The 18,376-nt window shown below is 57.4% G+C and overlaps 1 protein-coding gene across 2 annotated transcripts in view; it reads right to left on the reverse strand.

Moving 5' to 3' along the window:
• Positions 1–1,264: 1,264 nt before the first annotated feature.
• The window catches only part of DIRAS1 (DIRAS family GTPase 1), a 34,795-nt gene continuing 17,683 nt past the window's right edge, over positions 1,265–18,376 (reverse strand). For both annotated transcript variants that reach the window (XM_034754939.1, XM_034754938.1), the window contains one exon: positions 1,265–5,782. In XM_034754939.1, coding sequence (XP_034610830.1) covers positions 5,162–5,758 — 597 coding nt within the window. In that variant the 5' untranslated portion in view covers positions 5,759–5,782 and the 3' untranslated portion in view covers positions 1,265–5,161. The remainder of the gene's footprint in view (positions 5,783–18,376) is intronic.

Raw genomic sequence — 18,376 nt, forward strand, 5'->3', positions numbered from 1 at the left:
TCACTCACTCACTCTCTCTCTCTCTCCCTGGACAAGGGCCCTCGCTGAGCAGCGCACCAGTGCCCTGGTGGGGACCCCTCCTGCTCCCTGCCCCAGCGCCCCCACTTTGGAGCTCGGGGCCTGTGGGGGTGACTCTAGAGCTGACGAGCACCGAGGTGTCGGGCTCCCCACCAACCCGCCCCTATAGCAAAGCTCCCGTGTCACTCACCGAGCTGTGGCGTCCAGGTGCCAGCTGCTCCGTATCCGCAGAAACTCAGAGAACGGGGAAGGGGGGGGCCCATATGGGAACAGTGCCCATGACGCTGCTCTCGTGGGCCCATTGTTGGAGGGGTGGCGGGGTAAGAATGCAGGAGCCTCTGTACCCTGCAGGGGGTGGGAGCCTATGGCCGAGGGTCCTCTCTTGCCTGGACAAAGACAGCAGGCCCCCAGAGCAGAAAATTCCCCTCCCACTTTCTTATCGCTTTATCCCCAACGCTTTATCAGCACGCCCTCCCTGAGGCTCCAGGTGGTAAAATGTGGGTTGGCCTGGCTCTTAATAAAGAAGCAAAGTGCTGTAACCCCTCCGCCCCTCCATGCCAGCAGGTAAAGGAAAGGGACAGCTGCCAAGGGGGAGGTCCCTTTAGGAGTCCCACCTGGGATGATGGGTGGGGTTCCGGAGGTGGTTGGTGGCAGGGCAGTGGCTCCAGGCCCCAAGCGACTGGCCAGCTGGGAGGCCACTTACAGGTGGGACTCGGCCGCTGTCTCACATTCGGCACTGGGCTGAGGGGGTGGCCCTGTCCGTTGACCCTGAGCCAGGCCCCGTGGCCCTAGGGCAACCCCGTGCTGGTGCGTTCCAGCTGCCGGTTCATAAGCGGAACGGACCAGGCACAAAGCTGGGTCCTCCACAGTGGGGGCGGGGGAGTGGGGAATCTAGGGCAGGCACCTCCCGCCTTGGGGCAAAGGAGGCAGCCTCTAGCCCCAGGTGAAGCACTCCTCCAGGGGGCCTTTTGGCAGGGGAGGGATTCTGGGAAGGTTGCTACGGAGCCCTTGTTTAGAAGGAAGGGGTTGGAAGCTGGATACCATGGTTGGCATGGCAGCCCTCGCCCAGGGGAGATGGGAAGTGACAGAATTGGGCAAGGCAGAGCCAAAGGACTGGTTGCAAAGACCCTTGGTCCAGGAGTGACCGACCCAGACGGATGAGGGATCAAGCTCCGGATACTTCCACCTGGGGGAGATCAGATGTTCCCAGCCAGGCCATGCTATAAGCCATTGATCACACCAACCATGCGGGAATGCAGGAGTAATTTATTTATTTCAGGAAGACTAGTTCTAGAATAAAGGCTACATTGTAATATTGTCTTGTTCCTTTCTTTCTTTGTTCGGTTTGTTTTAAAAAGCCAGTAATGCATGGGAGCTAGTTACTGATCTCATGCTGGCGTCAGAGGGGGGTCTAGGCAGGACTGGTATTTACAATGCAAGATACGAGAGTTGAGTTTCAAAGCACCATACAATATTCAAGATGCCAGTCTCTTAGCTGGGAGGACGTTATCTTCAATATCATATGACCGGGCGAGATACACGTGTAAATGAACCTCTTGCTCCTTGTTATGATTATTACTGGGCCTCGTTTCAAGGTGATGTGGATGGGTCAGCCAGGGGGAGGAACGAGCCACCGGCGAACCCCGATGCAGAGAGACTCCTCCTACTCGCCAGCGGACAAGCTGCCCCTAGTGGTGAGGAGGCCCCCAGCGCCCCCTAGGGGACGGTTTGGGCGAGCAGAACATCCCTTCCCCGGTGCGGAGGCGGGAGGGGACCGCCTGGCTAAGCCACCCAAGGAGAAAGCTCGGCAGGGAACGCGGCTAGTGCCTGGTGGGATTCCAGCTGCTTCCTGCGGAGTCCTTGGGCCGAAGGGAGCCCCCAGATCCTGCCCTGCCTGATGGAGCGAGGGGCTGGGCGGGGGTTCAGACAGAGCCCTCCCCTCTTCCTCCTCCAGCTGCACACCCAACGCCCACACCCAGCTGCCCTCTCTGCGATCGGACCCACCCCCTTATTAGGCATTTTTGTGGCTGTCTCTGAGTATGCAGGGCTGGAGGGGGCCAGATCCCCCCGCTGGCATGAAGTGACGCAGCCCCTATTGACGTCAGTGGGGATTTACTCCCACTAGGGGAGCGGAGCCAGGGGCGGGCTGCCCCACACAGATTTGCAGCCCAACTCTGCAGGCTCAAGGTGGCCAAGTCCTGCCCCCACTGGAGCACGGGGTAAAGTCTGGTCAGAACTTCTCCCCTTCGGGTGCTGCTTTGAACTAGGACTCTCCTGGGGTTTGCCAGGCTGCCCCCACCCCCCGTGCTGCTTCCTTCACCGGCTCCATCCGTGTGGCCGTGGTGATGTCCAGTGGCACCCGTCACCGTGGCATCAAGCCACCGGCAGGCGACCCCAACAAGGCAGCTGGGGGAGGGGTGGAGGGAGAGGCCATTGGGCCCAGGTCCAGACCTGCCTTGTATGCAAGACTTCCAAGAGTCCAGCATGCGGCGCGTGCAGCCGGCCTGGCCTCGTTCCCCGGGGCCCAGCAACGCAAACCCAGGGGCGCCCCCGTCAGCGCTCCCCGCCATTGTGCTAGGTCAGGGCTCCTGAGGAGCCCCACACATTGTGCTTCGGCCGGCAGCTTCCGGGCTGTGAAGGGTTCAAGAGCCAAGGGGGCTGGTGAGTGGCAGGGCTGAGCTCCAGGGGCTCCTGCCGCAGAGAAGGGCCCAGGCTGCAGAGATCGGATCTGCAGCCAGAGTGGGGCAGAGTTCTGGGTCAGCCTATTACAAGCACGGGGGCTGGGTGCAGGGTTTGGGTCCAGCTGGGATGGGCCTGGGGTCACCCCACTTGGCACGGCTACCCCTGAGCATCTGCAGCCGTCGGACCTGGGGCTCAACGGGCAATTCCCTAGGGAGCGTAGGGATAAAATACCCCCACCTTGGCCGCCCCACTGTAGTACTGGCATTGCCTGCTGCAGTGTTTGGGGCTGTCCCTGGAGCAGACCAGAGCGCTATTTAAACGGAGGAGGGGTCACTACAAAGGAGGCCAGTGGTGGGGGGCACACGGCTGCTGTGCATTGGCAGGGAGGGAGGGTGGTACTAGGAGAGCAGGGAGGAGGGTCTTTCTAAGCTGGGTGGTACCCATTGGAGCAGACCTTGTTCCATCCGTGGCCGCTGGCTCGCTCACTCTGGTATGAGGGTTTAAGCGCAAAGGTTTCCCCTCCCCCCGGCTCCTGACTCAGACGTCACAGAGCTGGACCGTGGCCCTCTGCAGGGTCTGTGGCTGCTGGGGGAGGAAGGCTAGGAAGCAGCTCGGGATTCAGACATTTCTAGCTGGAGAGATCCAGCCAGATTTGCAAAGCAGGCCCCTAGTCCATGTGCAAAAACAGGAGACTGTGCGTGCAAAAGGGGAAGTGTGGAAACTGCATGTGCGCAGAACACGCATTAGTGCAAGCACCAATAGGCAATCAAGCCTGCGGGTGCCCAGTTTTTGCGTGCATATGCTTGTCTCCACCCATTGTGTGTGCACCATAGCCTGTTTTGCACCACCACCACCAGCTGTTGTGAACCAAGGGCTGCCTGCTTGCACCTGGAAATACACTGTTTGCACAAACAGTGGTGCTAGAGGCAGATGTTCCAAAGGCAGCCCCCAGTCACACCTTCCACCTCAGGCTGAGATTCTTACCAAACCTAGCACTGCCATGCATGCCCCGGCCCAGCCTAGCCCAGTCCAGCCTGGCATAGCCCGGCCTGGCCCAGCCCGGCCCATCAGTTTGCCCCTCATCCCTCAACGCCCTGAAAATCCCACCGGCTCCACATTGCCTCCAAAACACCATCAAGGTGCTGGCGCTCACCCCTCCTCCTTCACCTCTAGCCCTTTCGCCCCCACTGCTGGCTAGATATGTGCTATTCTTTGTGTCACTTCCACACTACCGACCTCTCACGCTGTGCTGGTGCCACTTGGCATTTTGGCAACAACAAAAGAAAAAGGCAAATGCTGGGGGTGAGAAAGGGATCACTTCTCGCTGGACACCACCTCACAGCTGCCTCGGAGTAAATAACTCCCTTCCAGCTGGGTTCTGTCTCTTCTCGCTGCTTGACCATTCCTGGCCAGCTCCTCTAGGCTAGTGTCTCGTTCTCTTTAACTTGGCCATGGCCAGCTAAAATCCTCCTTGTGCCGATCACATGCATTTTGTTTTTCAGTAGCTCCCACTGTTCAAATAGCCAGGGCCTTCGACAACGTAGAGACCCCTCCTTTGAGTGCCACTGCCCGATGGGGTATCGTACCTGCCCCAGGTGTCCTTGTCGGCTTCCAGGTCCTTGTGATTAACCAGCGTCTCTTGGAACTTGGGCAAACAACCTGAGAGCGGCCCCACCCCCAGCAGGGCCGCGGTGACCTTGGGATTGTGTTCCAGCCTGGACGGACGAAGCGTGTTGCCAGTCCTTCAAAGTCTCTGGGTAAGCAACGTACATCAGATCACCCCTTTGGGAGTTGTGTGTGTTCCTTTGACTGGTAAGGAAGGGTCTTGCGAGGGCTTGAGAGCAGCCTCTGCCCCCTCGCTTGTAGATTTGGGGTCTCGGCAGCGTTAGGGAACCAAATGAGGACTGACCCCCGTGCATTAAAAACCACCCCCCACTATGCCCCAGCTAAAAGTTGTCAGTGTTAGCAGCATTCTCTGTTCAGTTCGTGCCGGAATAGGTGAGTGTATCTATGAAGGGCTGAGTGTCCATGCCAAGGCTCAGACAGGTCTCCCCGCGGGCTGCACCCACAGACGGAGTCAAAAGCCAGAGAGTGGGGAAGAGGAGAGAGAAAACGTTGATCAAGAGTCTTCTTCCTGTGGCGTTTCCTCAACTTCCCCCACGCGTCCCTCATCTCGCTGCAAACGAACGAAACCGAAATGCACGTGTGCGATCCAGCCCCAGCCCCCAGTATTGCATATCCCCCTTCCAGAGAGCGAGACCGTGGCCCTCGTTGCCAGGGGAGGGGAACGTACCGAGCGTGGAATCGGAAAGGGAAACGGTCCCGGGTGAGCGTGCACCGCTGGTTCCCCAGAGCAGTCACAGTGATAAGATGCAGCGAGAGGGAGGAGTGGGGGAGACGGGAGGGCAACACCGATGTTTAACTTGTAGGGCGGAGAAGAGACGAGGGACAGTCCGGTGCTTTACATAAGGCTGCATTTCCCCTTGATTTTGTCTGTCCTCTTCTGCTTGTTGGACCGCTTGCCGTCGATGTTGAGGCTCATGTTCCTCCTCTTCTCCAGGTTGAGCAGCTCCTGGAAGAGCTCCTTGACATTGTAGTTCATCTTAGCCGAGGTCTCCATGAAGGCGCACTTCCACTCCTTGGCCACGGCCTCCCCTTCCTTGGTCTCCACCTCCCGCTGGGTCTCGTCACACTTGTTGCCCACCAGCATGATGGGAATGCTGTCTACGCTGCCCTTGATCTGCAGGATCTGCTGGTAGATGGGCTTCAGCTCCTCCAGGGACTGCTTGCTGGTGACGGAGAAGACTAGGATGAAGGCGTGGCCTTTGGAGATGGAGAGGCGCTGCATTGCCGGGAACTGGTGGCTACCCGTGGTGTCGGTGATCTGCAGGGTGCAGACGCTCTTGTCGCAGCTGATGACCTGCCGGTAGGTGTCCTCGATGGTGGGGATGTACGTGTCCCGGAACGTCCCCTTCACAAAGCGCAGGACCAGGGAGCTCTTGCCCACACCGCCGGCTCCAAAGACCACCACCCGGTAGTCATTGCTTTGCTCGGGCATTTTGAACGGAGGATGCTGACGCACCTGGAAGGGGATGAGACAAAAGGGAGAGAGAAAGAGACACGTCACAGGGTAGGAACGACAAGGGGCAGGAATGGAACGAGCAGAGCAGGGCGGGAGGGGCCAGACTGGCTGTAGGGTTTGACCACCCAGTGCGGCAGACAGCTCATCTGTCATACCGGTTCCAACCATCAGTCCCTGCACTCCACCTCCCCATCTCCTCGGATCCTCCCACCAGCCCTGGGTCCCCCCGCCCCGGATCCTCCCACCAGCCCTGGGTCCCACCGCCCTGCCATATGCCATATGGGTGACACCATCTAGTCTGTGGTGTCACCCACCAGACCCCTAATTACTCCTCTCCTACGTGAATGCAAGATCCTAGTCTTTGTCCTTTCCCCTCCCAACCCCAGCTCCATCTGGTCTTCTCCTGTTAGTTCTATTTCAACAGCATCCAGAAGCACCAACCATGATCAGGGGCCCCCTAGCGGGGGCTGCACAGGCTCCGAGTGACAGACAGGCCCCCAAATGCTCACAGTCCAAACGGCAAAGACTGGGTGGGAGAAAGGAAGGATCAGCATCCCCGTTTCACGGTCAATTCCCAGACCAGCCAATGTCTATAAGAAACAAGACCAGACCCCCTCAGCCTTGCTGAGGGGCTGTTAAGCACTATGATCCCCATTGCAGAGATGGGGAAACCGAGGCCCGGAGTTTGCACCTGCCTTGCCCAGGGTCACACAGCAGGAGATGCTTGAGGATGCTGTGCCCACGAGACCACATGACTTCTCATCGTCCCACACGCCCAAGCACAGATGCAGGCCCGGCTTTTCACTGGCAGGAGCAGCAGCGGTTCAGAGCCCCTGAGGGGGCCCAGCGGCGAAGCCGGGGCTGACCCCAGCTCCCATTCCAAAGGGAGACGCCGGGCTCCCCAGATCTGCTCATCAAACCCACGCAGGCCAAGCGGGAGGGTCGGCCCCGAGGGGTGGTGAGAGTGAGACAGACAGGGACGCAGGGGTTACGCTCCGGTAGGGTGACCAGACAGCAAGTGGGAAAAATCGGGACAGCGAGGTGGAGGGTAATAGGCGCCTATGTAAGACAAAGCCCCAAATATCGGGACTGTCCCTATACAATCAGGACATCTAGTCACCTTACACTCCGGGCTCAAAGGCAGGCTCTGAAGAAAGGGCTGGGGACGGGGCTACGGAGACAGGCCAGTCGTCAAACTTCAAGCTGCAGCAGCTGAGGGCACGACTGTTACGTTCGCGCCCGAGGCCCCAGCTGGGATCAGGGCCCCATGGTGCCGGGTGCTGCACAGATGTGGGGAGAGACTGTCCGCAGCACAAGGAGCCTTCACTCGAAATAGACAAGAGAGGCAAAGGCAGGGCCACTGTACCCATTTCACAGATGAGGGAATAAGGTGCACAGAGTCAGTGACTGGGCCATGGCTCCATAAGGATCAGTGGCAGACCCAGGACTTGAACCTGGCCCAGCGCCCCCAACCCTAAGGCTGGCTGGCTGGCCAGCCTCCCTCTTGCACGAATCGCTTGGATTTCCCTGGCCCCTGGCACGCCAATGGCATCACCTCACCCACCGCTGAACTGCAGCCACCTCTGGGGTGGAGCGCGGCAGCTGGCAAGCAGCAGTTGCACAGGGCAACCCAGACTGTGCTAGTCTTGGAGCTTGAGACTGAGGGAGAATGACCAGGTTGGCTGGCTGGGGTTTGGCAATCCTGGAACCGGCCCTGCTTCCTCACAGGTCGCTGGTGCGGGGAAAGTGCTGGAGGAATCGGTTCTGCCGCCCCACACTGCAGCGGGAGGAGACTAAACCCCTGACTGTCAGCACGGGGCCCTCTCCTCATCCCGCCGCCTGGGCCCACGCTGCCGATGGGCCATGGAAGTGAAGGGGACTCCGGGCAGTGCGGCTCCCCGGCTGCACCAGGGAAGCTGGCAGAGGGTCGGCCTGGCCCTGCATGCTAATCAGCCTCCTTGGGCGTTCTCCAGCCAAGCGGAGGCGGTGAGGAACGGCGATCAGCCGGAACCTCCCCCGCTGCTGTCACGCGCCCCCAACGCCGCAGAAGGGAGCCCTGGGCTCGGGGAGATGCTGGCTGGGTGTGGGATGGGGCCAGGATTCCCTGGGTTTCATGCCGGAGGGACTGACTCCCGTGGGGTGACTCCTGCTTTGCAATGGGTGGGGGCTGGGGTACGTGCTGCTTGGTGGGGAGCCAGCACTCCAATATCTCCCCCACCCCCTGGATGCAGCATATCAGGGGTCTCCTCCTCCTCCGGGAAACCTCCATCTGCTGCCATCCAACCTCCCCCCCATGGGTCAGGCAGCCAGGAGCTCGCAGGACCCCCAGCTGGCAGGATATCGGAGTGTGGGTCCGGTTGGACGCTACCCTCTTGTTCCACAGAGCAAGCCTACAGCCCCGGAGCAGGCTCAGAAGGGGGAGGGAGGGACACGGCCGTCAGCGCTGGTGCAGAGGGGCAGGAGAGTGGCAGAATGGGGGCTGGGGAAGGCTGAGACACCCAGGGCCAGCTACAGTGTGTGCATGGAGGGGGGAACCCCACGGAGGTTTCACTTCCCCATCCCAGGTCTCGGAACGGGTAACTGGTGGGTGTGCGCTGGAAGTGGTCCGGACGCCTGAGTACACATCCCCTGGGGCCCGATCCTGACCCAGAGGCATAGTCCCATGGAAGTGGATAGAGTTACTCACTTGAGTGAGAATTAGCCATGTGAGTAGGGGGTGGCAAAATCAGGCTTCTGCATGTTGTTCTTTCGTTAACACTTAGGGGACCCAGCTGAGATCAGGGCCCCACTCTGCCAGGCGTGGCCCAGACACTGAGAGCCCGTCCCTGCCCCAGCTGAGATCAGGGCCCCCTTGTGCTGGGCGCGGCCCAGACACAGTGAGAGCCAGTCCCTGTCTCAAAGAGCTCACCGTCTAGACAAAGGAAGGCTCATTAACCCCATTTCACAGAAAGGAAACTGAGGCCCAGAAAGATTAAGGCCCACATTTTAGAAGGGATTAAGGTGCCTAAACACCTTTAAAAATCTGGGCAATCTCCTCGCAGCTAAACCACCCGTCCTCTCAACGCCTGGGTACTCCTGTCATGCGCCCATCAGTCCCTGAGTCCACCCCACAGGAGTCCAGTTCCAATTCTCTTCCTTCCCCACGCGCCTCTCCTAACTCCCATCTCCCCTTTGACACTGACAACCCCTGGGCTGGAGGTCTGTGCCCACCCCAGAATGGATCCTGGCTGTGCCAGTGCTGGGCATAGAGGAGAGATGCTCACGACCCGCAGGGGGTAACCACTTCTCCCCCCCCCCGTGGATTTTCTTTTTATCCACTCCAGCTCGGTTTCTCCCCAGCAACGGGCAATGGATCTAGAGGCCAGGTGGGGAAATTACTCGCAGCATCTGGCGATCTGGGTTTCCAAGCAGCCCTGCACTGCCAGGCAGCTCCGCAGTGGCACCGTGGGTCACGTCTGCACAGCGGCTGCTGTTTTAGCTATTTAAAAATAAAAAGGTGTGTGTGTGGGGGAGGGGTCTGTACATCCAGAGGAACGGGGAATGGGGGGATGGGAACATTCTTCTAAATTCCCTTCTCATCGCCAGCAAAGGGTCCGTTTTTTTCCGCCTATTGGATGAAATTCACCCCTGTGCAAAGGGCCAGGCCAGCAGTCCTGACTTCCAGCCCCCTGCTTTAACCTACTAGCCCCCACTCCACACCCAGAGCTGGGGATAGAGCCCAGGAGCCTTGACTCCCAGTCCCCTCTCTCTGCAGCCCCCTTGCTGCGGGGCGGCACTGCCCAAGAACCGCGCCGTCCGTTTGCCCTTGAAGAGTCCTTGTGGCATTATCCCCACTGAGAAAGCCCCAGGCCCCTGCCCCAGAGCAGCTTGGGCCGGGGAACGTGCAGGAGGCAGTGCTGGGGCCTGCCTTGCTGCCTGGGGTGGACTTCCCAATAATAGATCAGCACTTTCTATTTTGATAAGATGCCACAGTGCAGCCATATGGCCAGTTCGCTGCCACCGGCACAGCATCTGTAGCAGGGTTGGCTGGAAGATCACAGTCTTTGAGGGGGCGGGGGCTGGCTGGCTGCTGCCCCCTTTTGCCTTGGGGGCCCCGGCTTGGAGCTGACTCAGTTCAGCGATGACAGAAAGCCAGTGGCGTCGCCGTCCAACGTGAAAGGACTGAGTTTGGGGGCTCTCAGTCCAGTAGCAGGAGGACACTAAATTCACCAACACTAGCCAGCCGGGCTCTCGGCCGGCTTAGCAGACAAGCTGAGGATTGAGACGGCCACAGAGAGGCAGCTCCCCTCTCTGCCTACGGAGAAGTCAGGGGCTGGAGGATGAATAAAAGGCTTCAGTGTGCAGGGCTTTCAAATCGGCACCTTCAGCCAGCAATAAACGCTTGGGAAATTGACCCCCCCCACACCCTGCAACACTCAGGGGTGGGCGCTGCCTGGGGAGAACCTTGGCTCCGATTCTGCCGTGGGATGAACCCAGCACTGGAATGATCAAAGCCAGGGGCTGGGGTAGAGGACTGGGAGCCCCACACGTGCGCCATCCTTGACCTGCTTTGCTCTGTTGACATGGGGCGGAGGTAGCTGTGAAACTGTGGGGCCTTCGGCTCAGCAGCCATGTGGGGCTCCGTGCACAGTGCAGACCAATGAGACACCCCCCCCGTGCTCTCGCCAATGGAGACTTTTCATTTGTCCTTTCCTGCCTCCGTTTTCCTGAAGGTTATTTTAGACTCAGTATATGCATTCTGCCCTTCGCACAGGGAAACGGTACGAATTTACAAGTAAAGGGAAGGATTCTTTGTAACTAGCAGCGCCAAATGCCACCTGGGACATAAACATCCTACTCAGTTCTTCGGACTTATAGCAACACTGGGAACAAAGGGACGTAATTCCTCTGGGCCTCGCGCAGTCATTCACACCAGTGCCCAGTGAATGCAAAGGCACCCAGATCTCGTAGCATCATATCCCGGCTCAGCACTAAGGTAAATGATGGCCCAAGGCCGCAGAGAATTGGACCCAAAGCTTCCATAGGCAGAAGCCAGTTGATGCTGTTGCTAGTGACCTCCGGGACAGAATATTGCTGGGATTACAGTACGCCCAGGCACCCCAGCTGAGATCAGGGCCCCATAGTGCCAGGCGCTGCACAGACACGCAGTGAGAGACAGGCCCTGCCCGGAAGAGCTCAGCACGTAATAGACAAAGGGTGGGAGGGGAAGTGACTTCCCCATCCCAGCAGGTCAGTAGCAGAGCTGAGATTCGAACCCAGGAGTCCTGATGCCCACTGTGCCAGACCACACTACCTCATGTAGCTTTCATCTATTTTGTTCATAACACCTCCTGGAGGGCTAATGGGAGTGAAGCCACCACTGCTGCATTCAAGTCAGCAGACCTGACTCCGACAGACACACAAGTCAGCAGACCTGACTCCGTCTCCGACAGACACACAAGCTGCAGATCTGCTGAGCGAGCAGCTGCCATTTTCACACAGGCGTTTGTGGCTGTTTTAACGGCGGCGGCAGCGAAAGACACTTTTGATCAGCCACTTCCTAACCCCGGGGACAGCGTGAAAAACAACAGCACCCGCCAGGAGCTGCGGTTAATCACCCCTCTGGTGTATTGCACTACCCAGCAGCCCTGAATCCCGCTGGAGATTCTTTAATACCGTTCAGAAATTTCCCTCTGCCGTCCCCATCAATTATTGACGGAAATCGCTCCAAACAACAGAGAGCTCATGTAAGACAGCCCGATTCACCAGTCACTGCACCTCACGAGCAACTCCAGTGAAAGTCAGTGGGGTACAGCCAGGGTGAGTGAATGGGGACAGGCAGGTTTGGGGAGGTGCTGCAGCTAATCTGCCCCATAGACTGCACCTGAGTCTGGACATCAGTGTGGTGTGGTGGATAGAGCATTGTGCTAGGAATAGGGACACCTGCTTCTATTCCCCGCCCTGCCACTGGCCTGGTGGGTGACCTTGGGCACGTCACTTCACCACCGTGCCTTGGTTTCCCCATCTGTGCAAGAGGAGTCACGAGACTGACAGTTGCTTTGTAAAGCGCTTTGAGCGTGACTGATGATAAGAGCCAGGGATTAGAATCATTCCTCGGCCAATTGCAACAAGAGCATCTCCACTGCAGCTGGGAGCGAGCCAGAGAGACAGACTCGAGCTAGTGCACTAAAAATGGCAGCGTGGATGTCGTGCCTCCATCGGAGACACAGGCTAGCCCCCAGCCCCAGGGATCCAGGGGGCATCTCGCCCCCAGCCGCAGTATAGACCCAGTAATTAACAGGAGACTGAATGTGGCTTGGGGCCCGGTTTTCAAGGCAGGGCCCCCAATGTGCAGAACACTGGGGAAAATCTGGTCACTTTCGTAGATTCCTAGACAGGTGCCGAACTCCTGCAAATAGCCCAGCCCCAGCGCTCCGTGTAGACAGGGCCGGTTGGATTAACACCGTCCCAGCTGGTCCCCAAGGGATTTTTAACCATAACAATCCCAGCCTGCCCTGAGGACCTGATCCCCTTGCCCTGTTTCAGAGATGCCAGTGTGAAATGCTACCAGGGCACAATGGTAAACTTTGCGCACCCACTTTGCACTGGTGTGAGCGGCCGCACAAGTAGCAGGTGACGTGAGAATCAAGCCCAGACGGTGTTAGTTACCCTGACCCAGCAAGGTCATGCACTGACGTTGGGGCCTACTTTGCAAGTGAAGACAAGCACCTTGGAGATGGGAGGCTGAAGTCTCGGGACAGCTACGTGGCAGCTGGACGTCCTTTGTTTTTCAGTAAGACACAAACATCTCAGAGCCCAATACTGGGCTGGACGGGGGCTCCCCCACACCCCAAGGCTGGCAGAGTCCCAGGCGTGCCTTGCCCTGTCTCTCTCTAGGCCAGCTCTTGCTCCAGGCTTTGAAACAAATGCTTCTCCCAGAGACCATCGGCTTCAGATCACCAGCTGCAACCTCCCCCGCCCCCAACTGTTACCTCTTGGGTGGCCTGTGCGTAATGAGTTTGCTCAGTCTCCGCCCATCTTCCCAGGGTGTTCAGATCACAGACACAAAACCACATCGGCACCCAGATTTTCCAAAGCACCCAGCAGCTCCCAGTGGGAATCCACCACCCCTCCCCCATTGAGAACAATGGAGAATCCACCCCCATCCCCTACTGAAAACAACAGAGAATCCCCCCCCCGCCTAATTGAGAACAATGAAGAATCCACCACCCCTCTCCCCATTACAATGGAGAATCCACCCCTGCATTGAGAACAATGGAGAATCCACCCCCCTCCTCCCCAGTACAATGGAGAGCTGAGCCCCATTGAGAACAATGGGAACGGAAGGCCTGTGAAAACCTGGCCCCAGTCGAACATCTGAGCAGACAAAGCTCTGAGTAGGCAGCTGGACCATGGAGCAATCAGCACAGAGGAGACTGTTGTGGGGCAGCAAGGGGGGGGTTAACCAGATGCTAAAACCCTTTGTCTTTCCCCTGCTCCAGGGCCCCTGCAGGCTGAAGGCCCCTCTGATCTGCTAGCTGGGCTAGGCAAGGCTGGTTCGTGCTCTCAAAACATCCTGATCCCTTCACAAGGGTCCGAGCAGCTGGGAGGGGAACCGGTGCGAGGACAGGGGGGGAAAGGGGCCTGCACAGGCCAGCAATGGAAAAGTCCCCCTAGCACATCTGACACCTCACCAGCTGCTTTCATTCCCAGTCTGGCTGCTTTAGTGAGTCTCTTCCCTACCCCCACCCCAGCCCGGTTTGGGTATGTAAACCATCGCTGGTTAGGCATTGCTCTAAGTTAATGTAATGCTGGTGAAAGACAGAACAGGGGGACCCAGGAAAGATGGGCTTGTGGTAAGGCATTGGAAAGGGACTTGTTAATCCGCCGCTGCGCTCCAGCCCAGAGATGGCTGCATTTCAGTGGTGGGTGAGGCGATTCCTTAGAGGCAAAAGGGGTAAGGGAAACCCAAGATACTATGGGAGGGGGGGTTAGTCTTGTGGTTAATGCTAATGGGTGCTGAGGACTTTGGAAAATCTGGCCACATCCTTCAGCCACCTCGGTGGGAGCTGAGCTCCCCTAACAACGTGGCCTCACCTGAACCAGCCACTTCTGGGGAGGGAGGAGCGGCCAGGTGGACAAGCGGCTGGTCTGATTGTGTGTGCGGGTTTGGCTGGGGAGCAGGCTGGGAGGCTGTTGGGGTGTGAACCCCTCAACTGATACTCTGGGTCTGCAAAACTGTTCCGGATCCATCACCCTTTGTGCCCCTTGTCATTTAACCTCACGGGTTTTTCCCTCCAAGGGCAGGTCCAGGTCCAGACCCAAACACACTTCCCCAGCCAACCCCTGCTTTGTGTTAGGATGGGACCCTCTCTGCCTTGAAATCCAGGCCAGCACAGGGGGCTCTGGCCACTGCACAGAACCTGCCTGCGTTTTCTTCTCTCTCCTTTCTGCTCCCTTTCCCTGCTGCAGTTTCCCACATTCCCCCCAGCCTCTCTCCTCAGCGGCACGCGAACAGCGGCCCAGCCTGAGCCAGGCTTTCCACCTCCTGAGCTTAGCTCGGATTCAAACATCAGTGGAATGAGTTTGCCAGGCCTGCTGAACAGCCAGTTGGGATCTTGGACAGAGAGGAACCAGCCAGGAGACGCCAGGGATTCCTCTTCTGTTGTCCTTGGAAAGACAAAGGCCGGGGTGTGAAGCGTTGAACGCAGAGGATTCTGCTGTTCCGAACCCAAGCACTGAGCCACCCTTTAAACTACAGAGCTCTCCGACGGCCTTGTCTACACTGGGCAAATGGACCGTGTTAGAAGGCATGTTAAGAGAGGCAGTGTTTCCCAGTGGTGAGGGCACTTTGCTAGGAGCCAGCCGACCTGCGTGCTAGTCTCAGCTCTGCCACTCACCTACGGGGTGATCTTGGGCATGTCACTTTACTGCTCTGTGCCTCAGTTTCCCTCTTGCCCTTCGTCTTGTCCATTTAGATTGTCAGCTCTTTGGGGCAGGCACTGCCTCTCACTGTGTGTCTGGGCAGCTCCCGGTACAATGGGGCCCTGATCTCAGCTGGGACAGGGTCTGTCTCTCGTCATGTCTCTAGGCAGTGCCTGGCATAACGGGGCCCTGATCTCAGCTGGGACAGGGCCTGCCTCTCACTGTGTGTCTAGGCAGCGCCTGGCACAATGGGGCCCTGATCTCAGCTGGGACAGGGCCTGTCTCTCACTGTGTGTCTGGGCAGCGCCGGGCACGACGGGGCCCTGATCTCAGCTGGGAACTCTGGAGGCTAGCATTATAATAAATATGATTTTGCCCTGGAAAGGGACCGTCATGTCCAGGCAACGAGGGACTCTGGCCTTAATCACGAGCAGCTAACACATTTGTCCATGTCCACACTAAGTGCTACTTCAGGGTTAAGCTCATGTTAGCACACAGCCCACCACCACGCTACATCTCCCCAGTGGAGACACAGCCAGACTTGCAGCAGACAACACCCATCCCCATCTCCCCTGTTTCAAATCACACGAAGGGTTTCACTCTGGTGCCACGGTTTCCAGCTACCCCCTGGTGGGCACATCCCAGAGAAATGAGGGGACGGGCGAGATAGGCCAAAGGGTAAAGCAGTGGTTGGGGTGCCAGCCTGTGACACAGAAGACAAGGGTCAATTCCCGGCTCTGGCACAGATGCCCTCGGTGACCTTGGGTGAGCTGATTAGGTCCGAACCCTCAAAGGGATTTAGGTTCTTCACTCCCACTGATGTCTATGGGAGTCAGGTGCTTAAATAGTGGGGCGGGGGGGCAGTGCCTCAGTTCCCCATCTGTGCAATGGGGACAATAGCCGTCCCCCTCCCCACCGGCTTGTAGGGATAAATACTTCAAAGATTGCGAGGTGCTCGGGCCCCATGGTAACAGGGGGCAATAGAAGCCCCTCAGCAGGGGAGGTGGGTCCCTCCCACCTTCTGCTTCACTAGGTGACACCAGCCCCTGGGTGCAAAATCCCTGTGCTTTGCCCTGAGCCACTGGTGCCTTCGCCCCGCCAAGCTCGCAGCCCCCCTTGCGCCCCCAAGGCCCCTCAGGAGGCTGTGAGGAGATCACCGGTGGCACTGGGCAGCCTCACCCAGGGCCTGAGGGCTCCCGACCTGCTTGGCAAGGGGGTAGATTTGGGCTGAGGAGGTGACAGAAGCAATCGCAGGTGGTAAATTCCCAGGGGTGCAGGGAGAGCGAGCGAGCAGACAGGTCTACAGCCCCTAGGCATCACTCCCCCCTCCTCTGCAAACTCTGCCCAGCCCCCGGGCGTTGCCCAGCTCATGTGCCAACGCTTGGGTTGGCGTGTGCAGGACACAGCGCTGGGCTGGGCTCTCTTGCTATTCATGATATGAAGGCCAGAGGTGGGCACCGAGCTGTCGGGGTGACGGGACAGGCCCGTCCCTGTCCTGCCCCTTCATTCCCAGGGACGTCCCAAGGACCTCAGAAAGCCCCACGGCCCAAGTGGGGGCAAGGCACCCGCTGCTGACAACAGTATCGGTTCCCCCCACTTTTCAGATGATTACAAGGGGCCTGATCCTTCGAGGAGCCGAGCACCCTCAGTTCATCCAGGATGGATGGGAGTCAGACGGCACCCAGCACCCCATCTGGTCACCTTCATCAGGACATCCCCTCGCTACCCCAGCCAGCAGAATCCGTACAGCAAGGCCATTATCCTGTGGTCCCCAGAGCAGACAGGACCCAGGATAAGGCAAGTTTCAGGGCGGGGAGGGACCTTCATATTCTTAGAGCAACACATGGCGATTAACTCTCCAAGCCACTTCTCTGGTACTGGGGGGGCATGGCCCAGAAGGGGGGGTGCTCTTGGCACCCACTGTGCCCCACCTTCATCTCTGGCATTTGGCAGGGCCTGAAACATTTTGGGTTTCACCAGGTGGAGTGTGTGTGGGGGCAGGTGGGACTGCCAGCCGGGTTCTTCCAGTATCCAGCACTGTCCGCCCAACCCCCTACGCTGCATGGTTTGCCCAAACCAGTTTGATCTACCATTCGGGTTACAGGAGCCTTGGACAACTGAGTGCAGGCCTGGGGCCGCGTCAAGGGTTCCCATGGTGCTTCACAAGCAATGGTCTGTGTGTGTGTGTGTGTGTCGTGTATGTGTCCGTGTGCGTTGTGTGCCGTGTGTGTGTGTTGTGTGTGTGTGTGCCGTGTGTGTGTGTTGTGTGCTGTGTGTGTGTGCGTGCTCTATGTATATATACAGAGAGAGATCTAGAGATAAATATACACATAAACACGTGTGTATGACCTCTAGATATGCGTGTTCGCATGTATGTGTGACCTATATGTATGTATATACAGAGAGAGTTAAACATATGTGTCTGCTCTACATAAGAACATAAGAACGGCCGTATCGGGTCAGACCAAAGGTCCATCTAGCCCGGTATCCTGTCTACCGACAGTGGCCAATGCCAGGTGCCCCAGAGGAAGTGAACCGAACAGGTAACGATCAAGTGATCTCTCTCCTGACGTCCATCTCCACCCTCTGACAGACAGAGGCTAGGGACCCCACTCCTTTGCCATCCTGGCTAATAGCCATTAATGGACGTAACCTCCATGAATTTATCCAGCTCTCTTTTGTATGTATATATATAGAACTCTAGATACACACACAGACACATACACACACAGACACACACATGCATCCACACACGTACACACATTCCCATCCACTCCAAGAGCTCGTTAACAACTCCCGCCTGGTTTGCACGCGTCTGTTCATGCTCTGAACAAAAATACCTTGATTGCAACCATACCTATTGGATCCAATTCACCTAATAGCAGGCTGTGCCTTCATTAGCAGCACAACCCTCTGATTAGGAAATGGAGTGTGTGGAGGAGTAATTGAGGGGGTTTATTTTGGGGGCTCCATGAGCCAGCTGGCTGCCTTATGATCACCTTCCTGGGTGGGGGGTTATTTTTATAGATTGCCTACAGAGGGTCAGAATAGTCGTGTACAGCTCGGCAGGGAATAAACAACGGCTAATTCCTGATGGGCAGCGAGGAAATACTGCACTGGAGAATGCAAAAAGCACAAAAGGAAGATGCCCGCTATACAGGATGGAGCTATAAACAGTTACAGGATAGATAGATAGATACATAGATAGATAGATAGAGGGGGTGTCTGGGGATAGATAGATAGATAGATAGAGGGGGTGTCTGGTGATAGATAGATAGATGGATAGACAGATATGGGGTGGAGGGAAATGAGAGAGGAAAGATAGATAGCTAGATCTATACAGAAATACGTACATAAATCAATCTATACACCCCAGTACATACGCATGGATACTGCATATGTACATCAATTGATATTCATAGATACCTCTATACATACACATCTCCATATATTGATATGTACACAGATAGACACATTTACACACAGATATACATATAGACCCATGCATGTAGAGATGCCCTTCCCTGTGTAGATAGATGTACAGGTGTGTATATAAAGATCTGACTGCAGAGATAGATGCCCGCACAGTCAGATGGCTAGAGGGGTGTGTATGACGATAGGTGGATAGAGGGATAGAGAGAAAGGTATGGAGACGGGGGGGGGGGGCGGGTGGGGACAGGGGGGGTGTGG

Source organism: Trachemys scripta, chromosome 22, assembly GCF_013100865.1.
Source record: "Trachemys scripta elegans isolate TJP31775 chromosome 22, CAS_Tse_1.0, whole genome shotgun sequence".
NCBI lineage: Eukaryota > Metazoa > Chordata > Testudines > Emydidae > Trachemys > Trachemys scripta.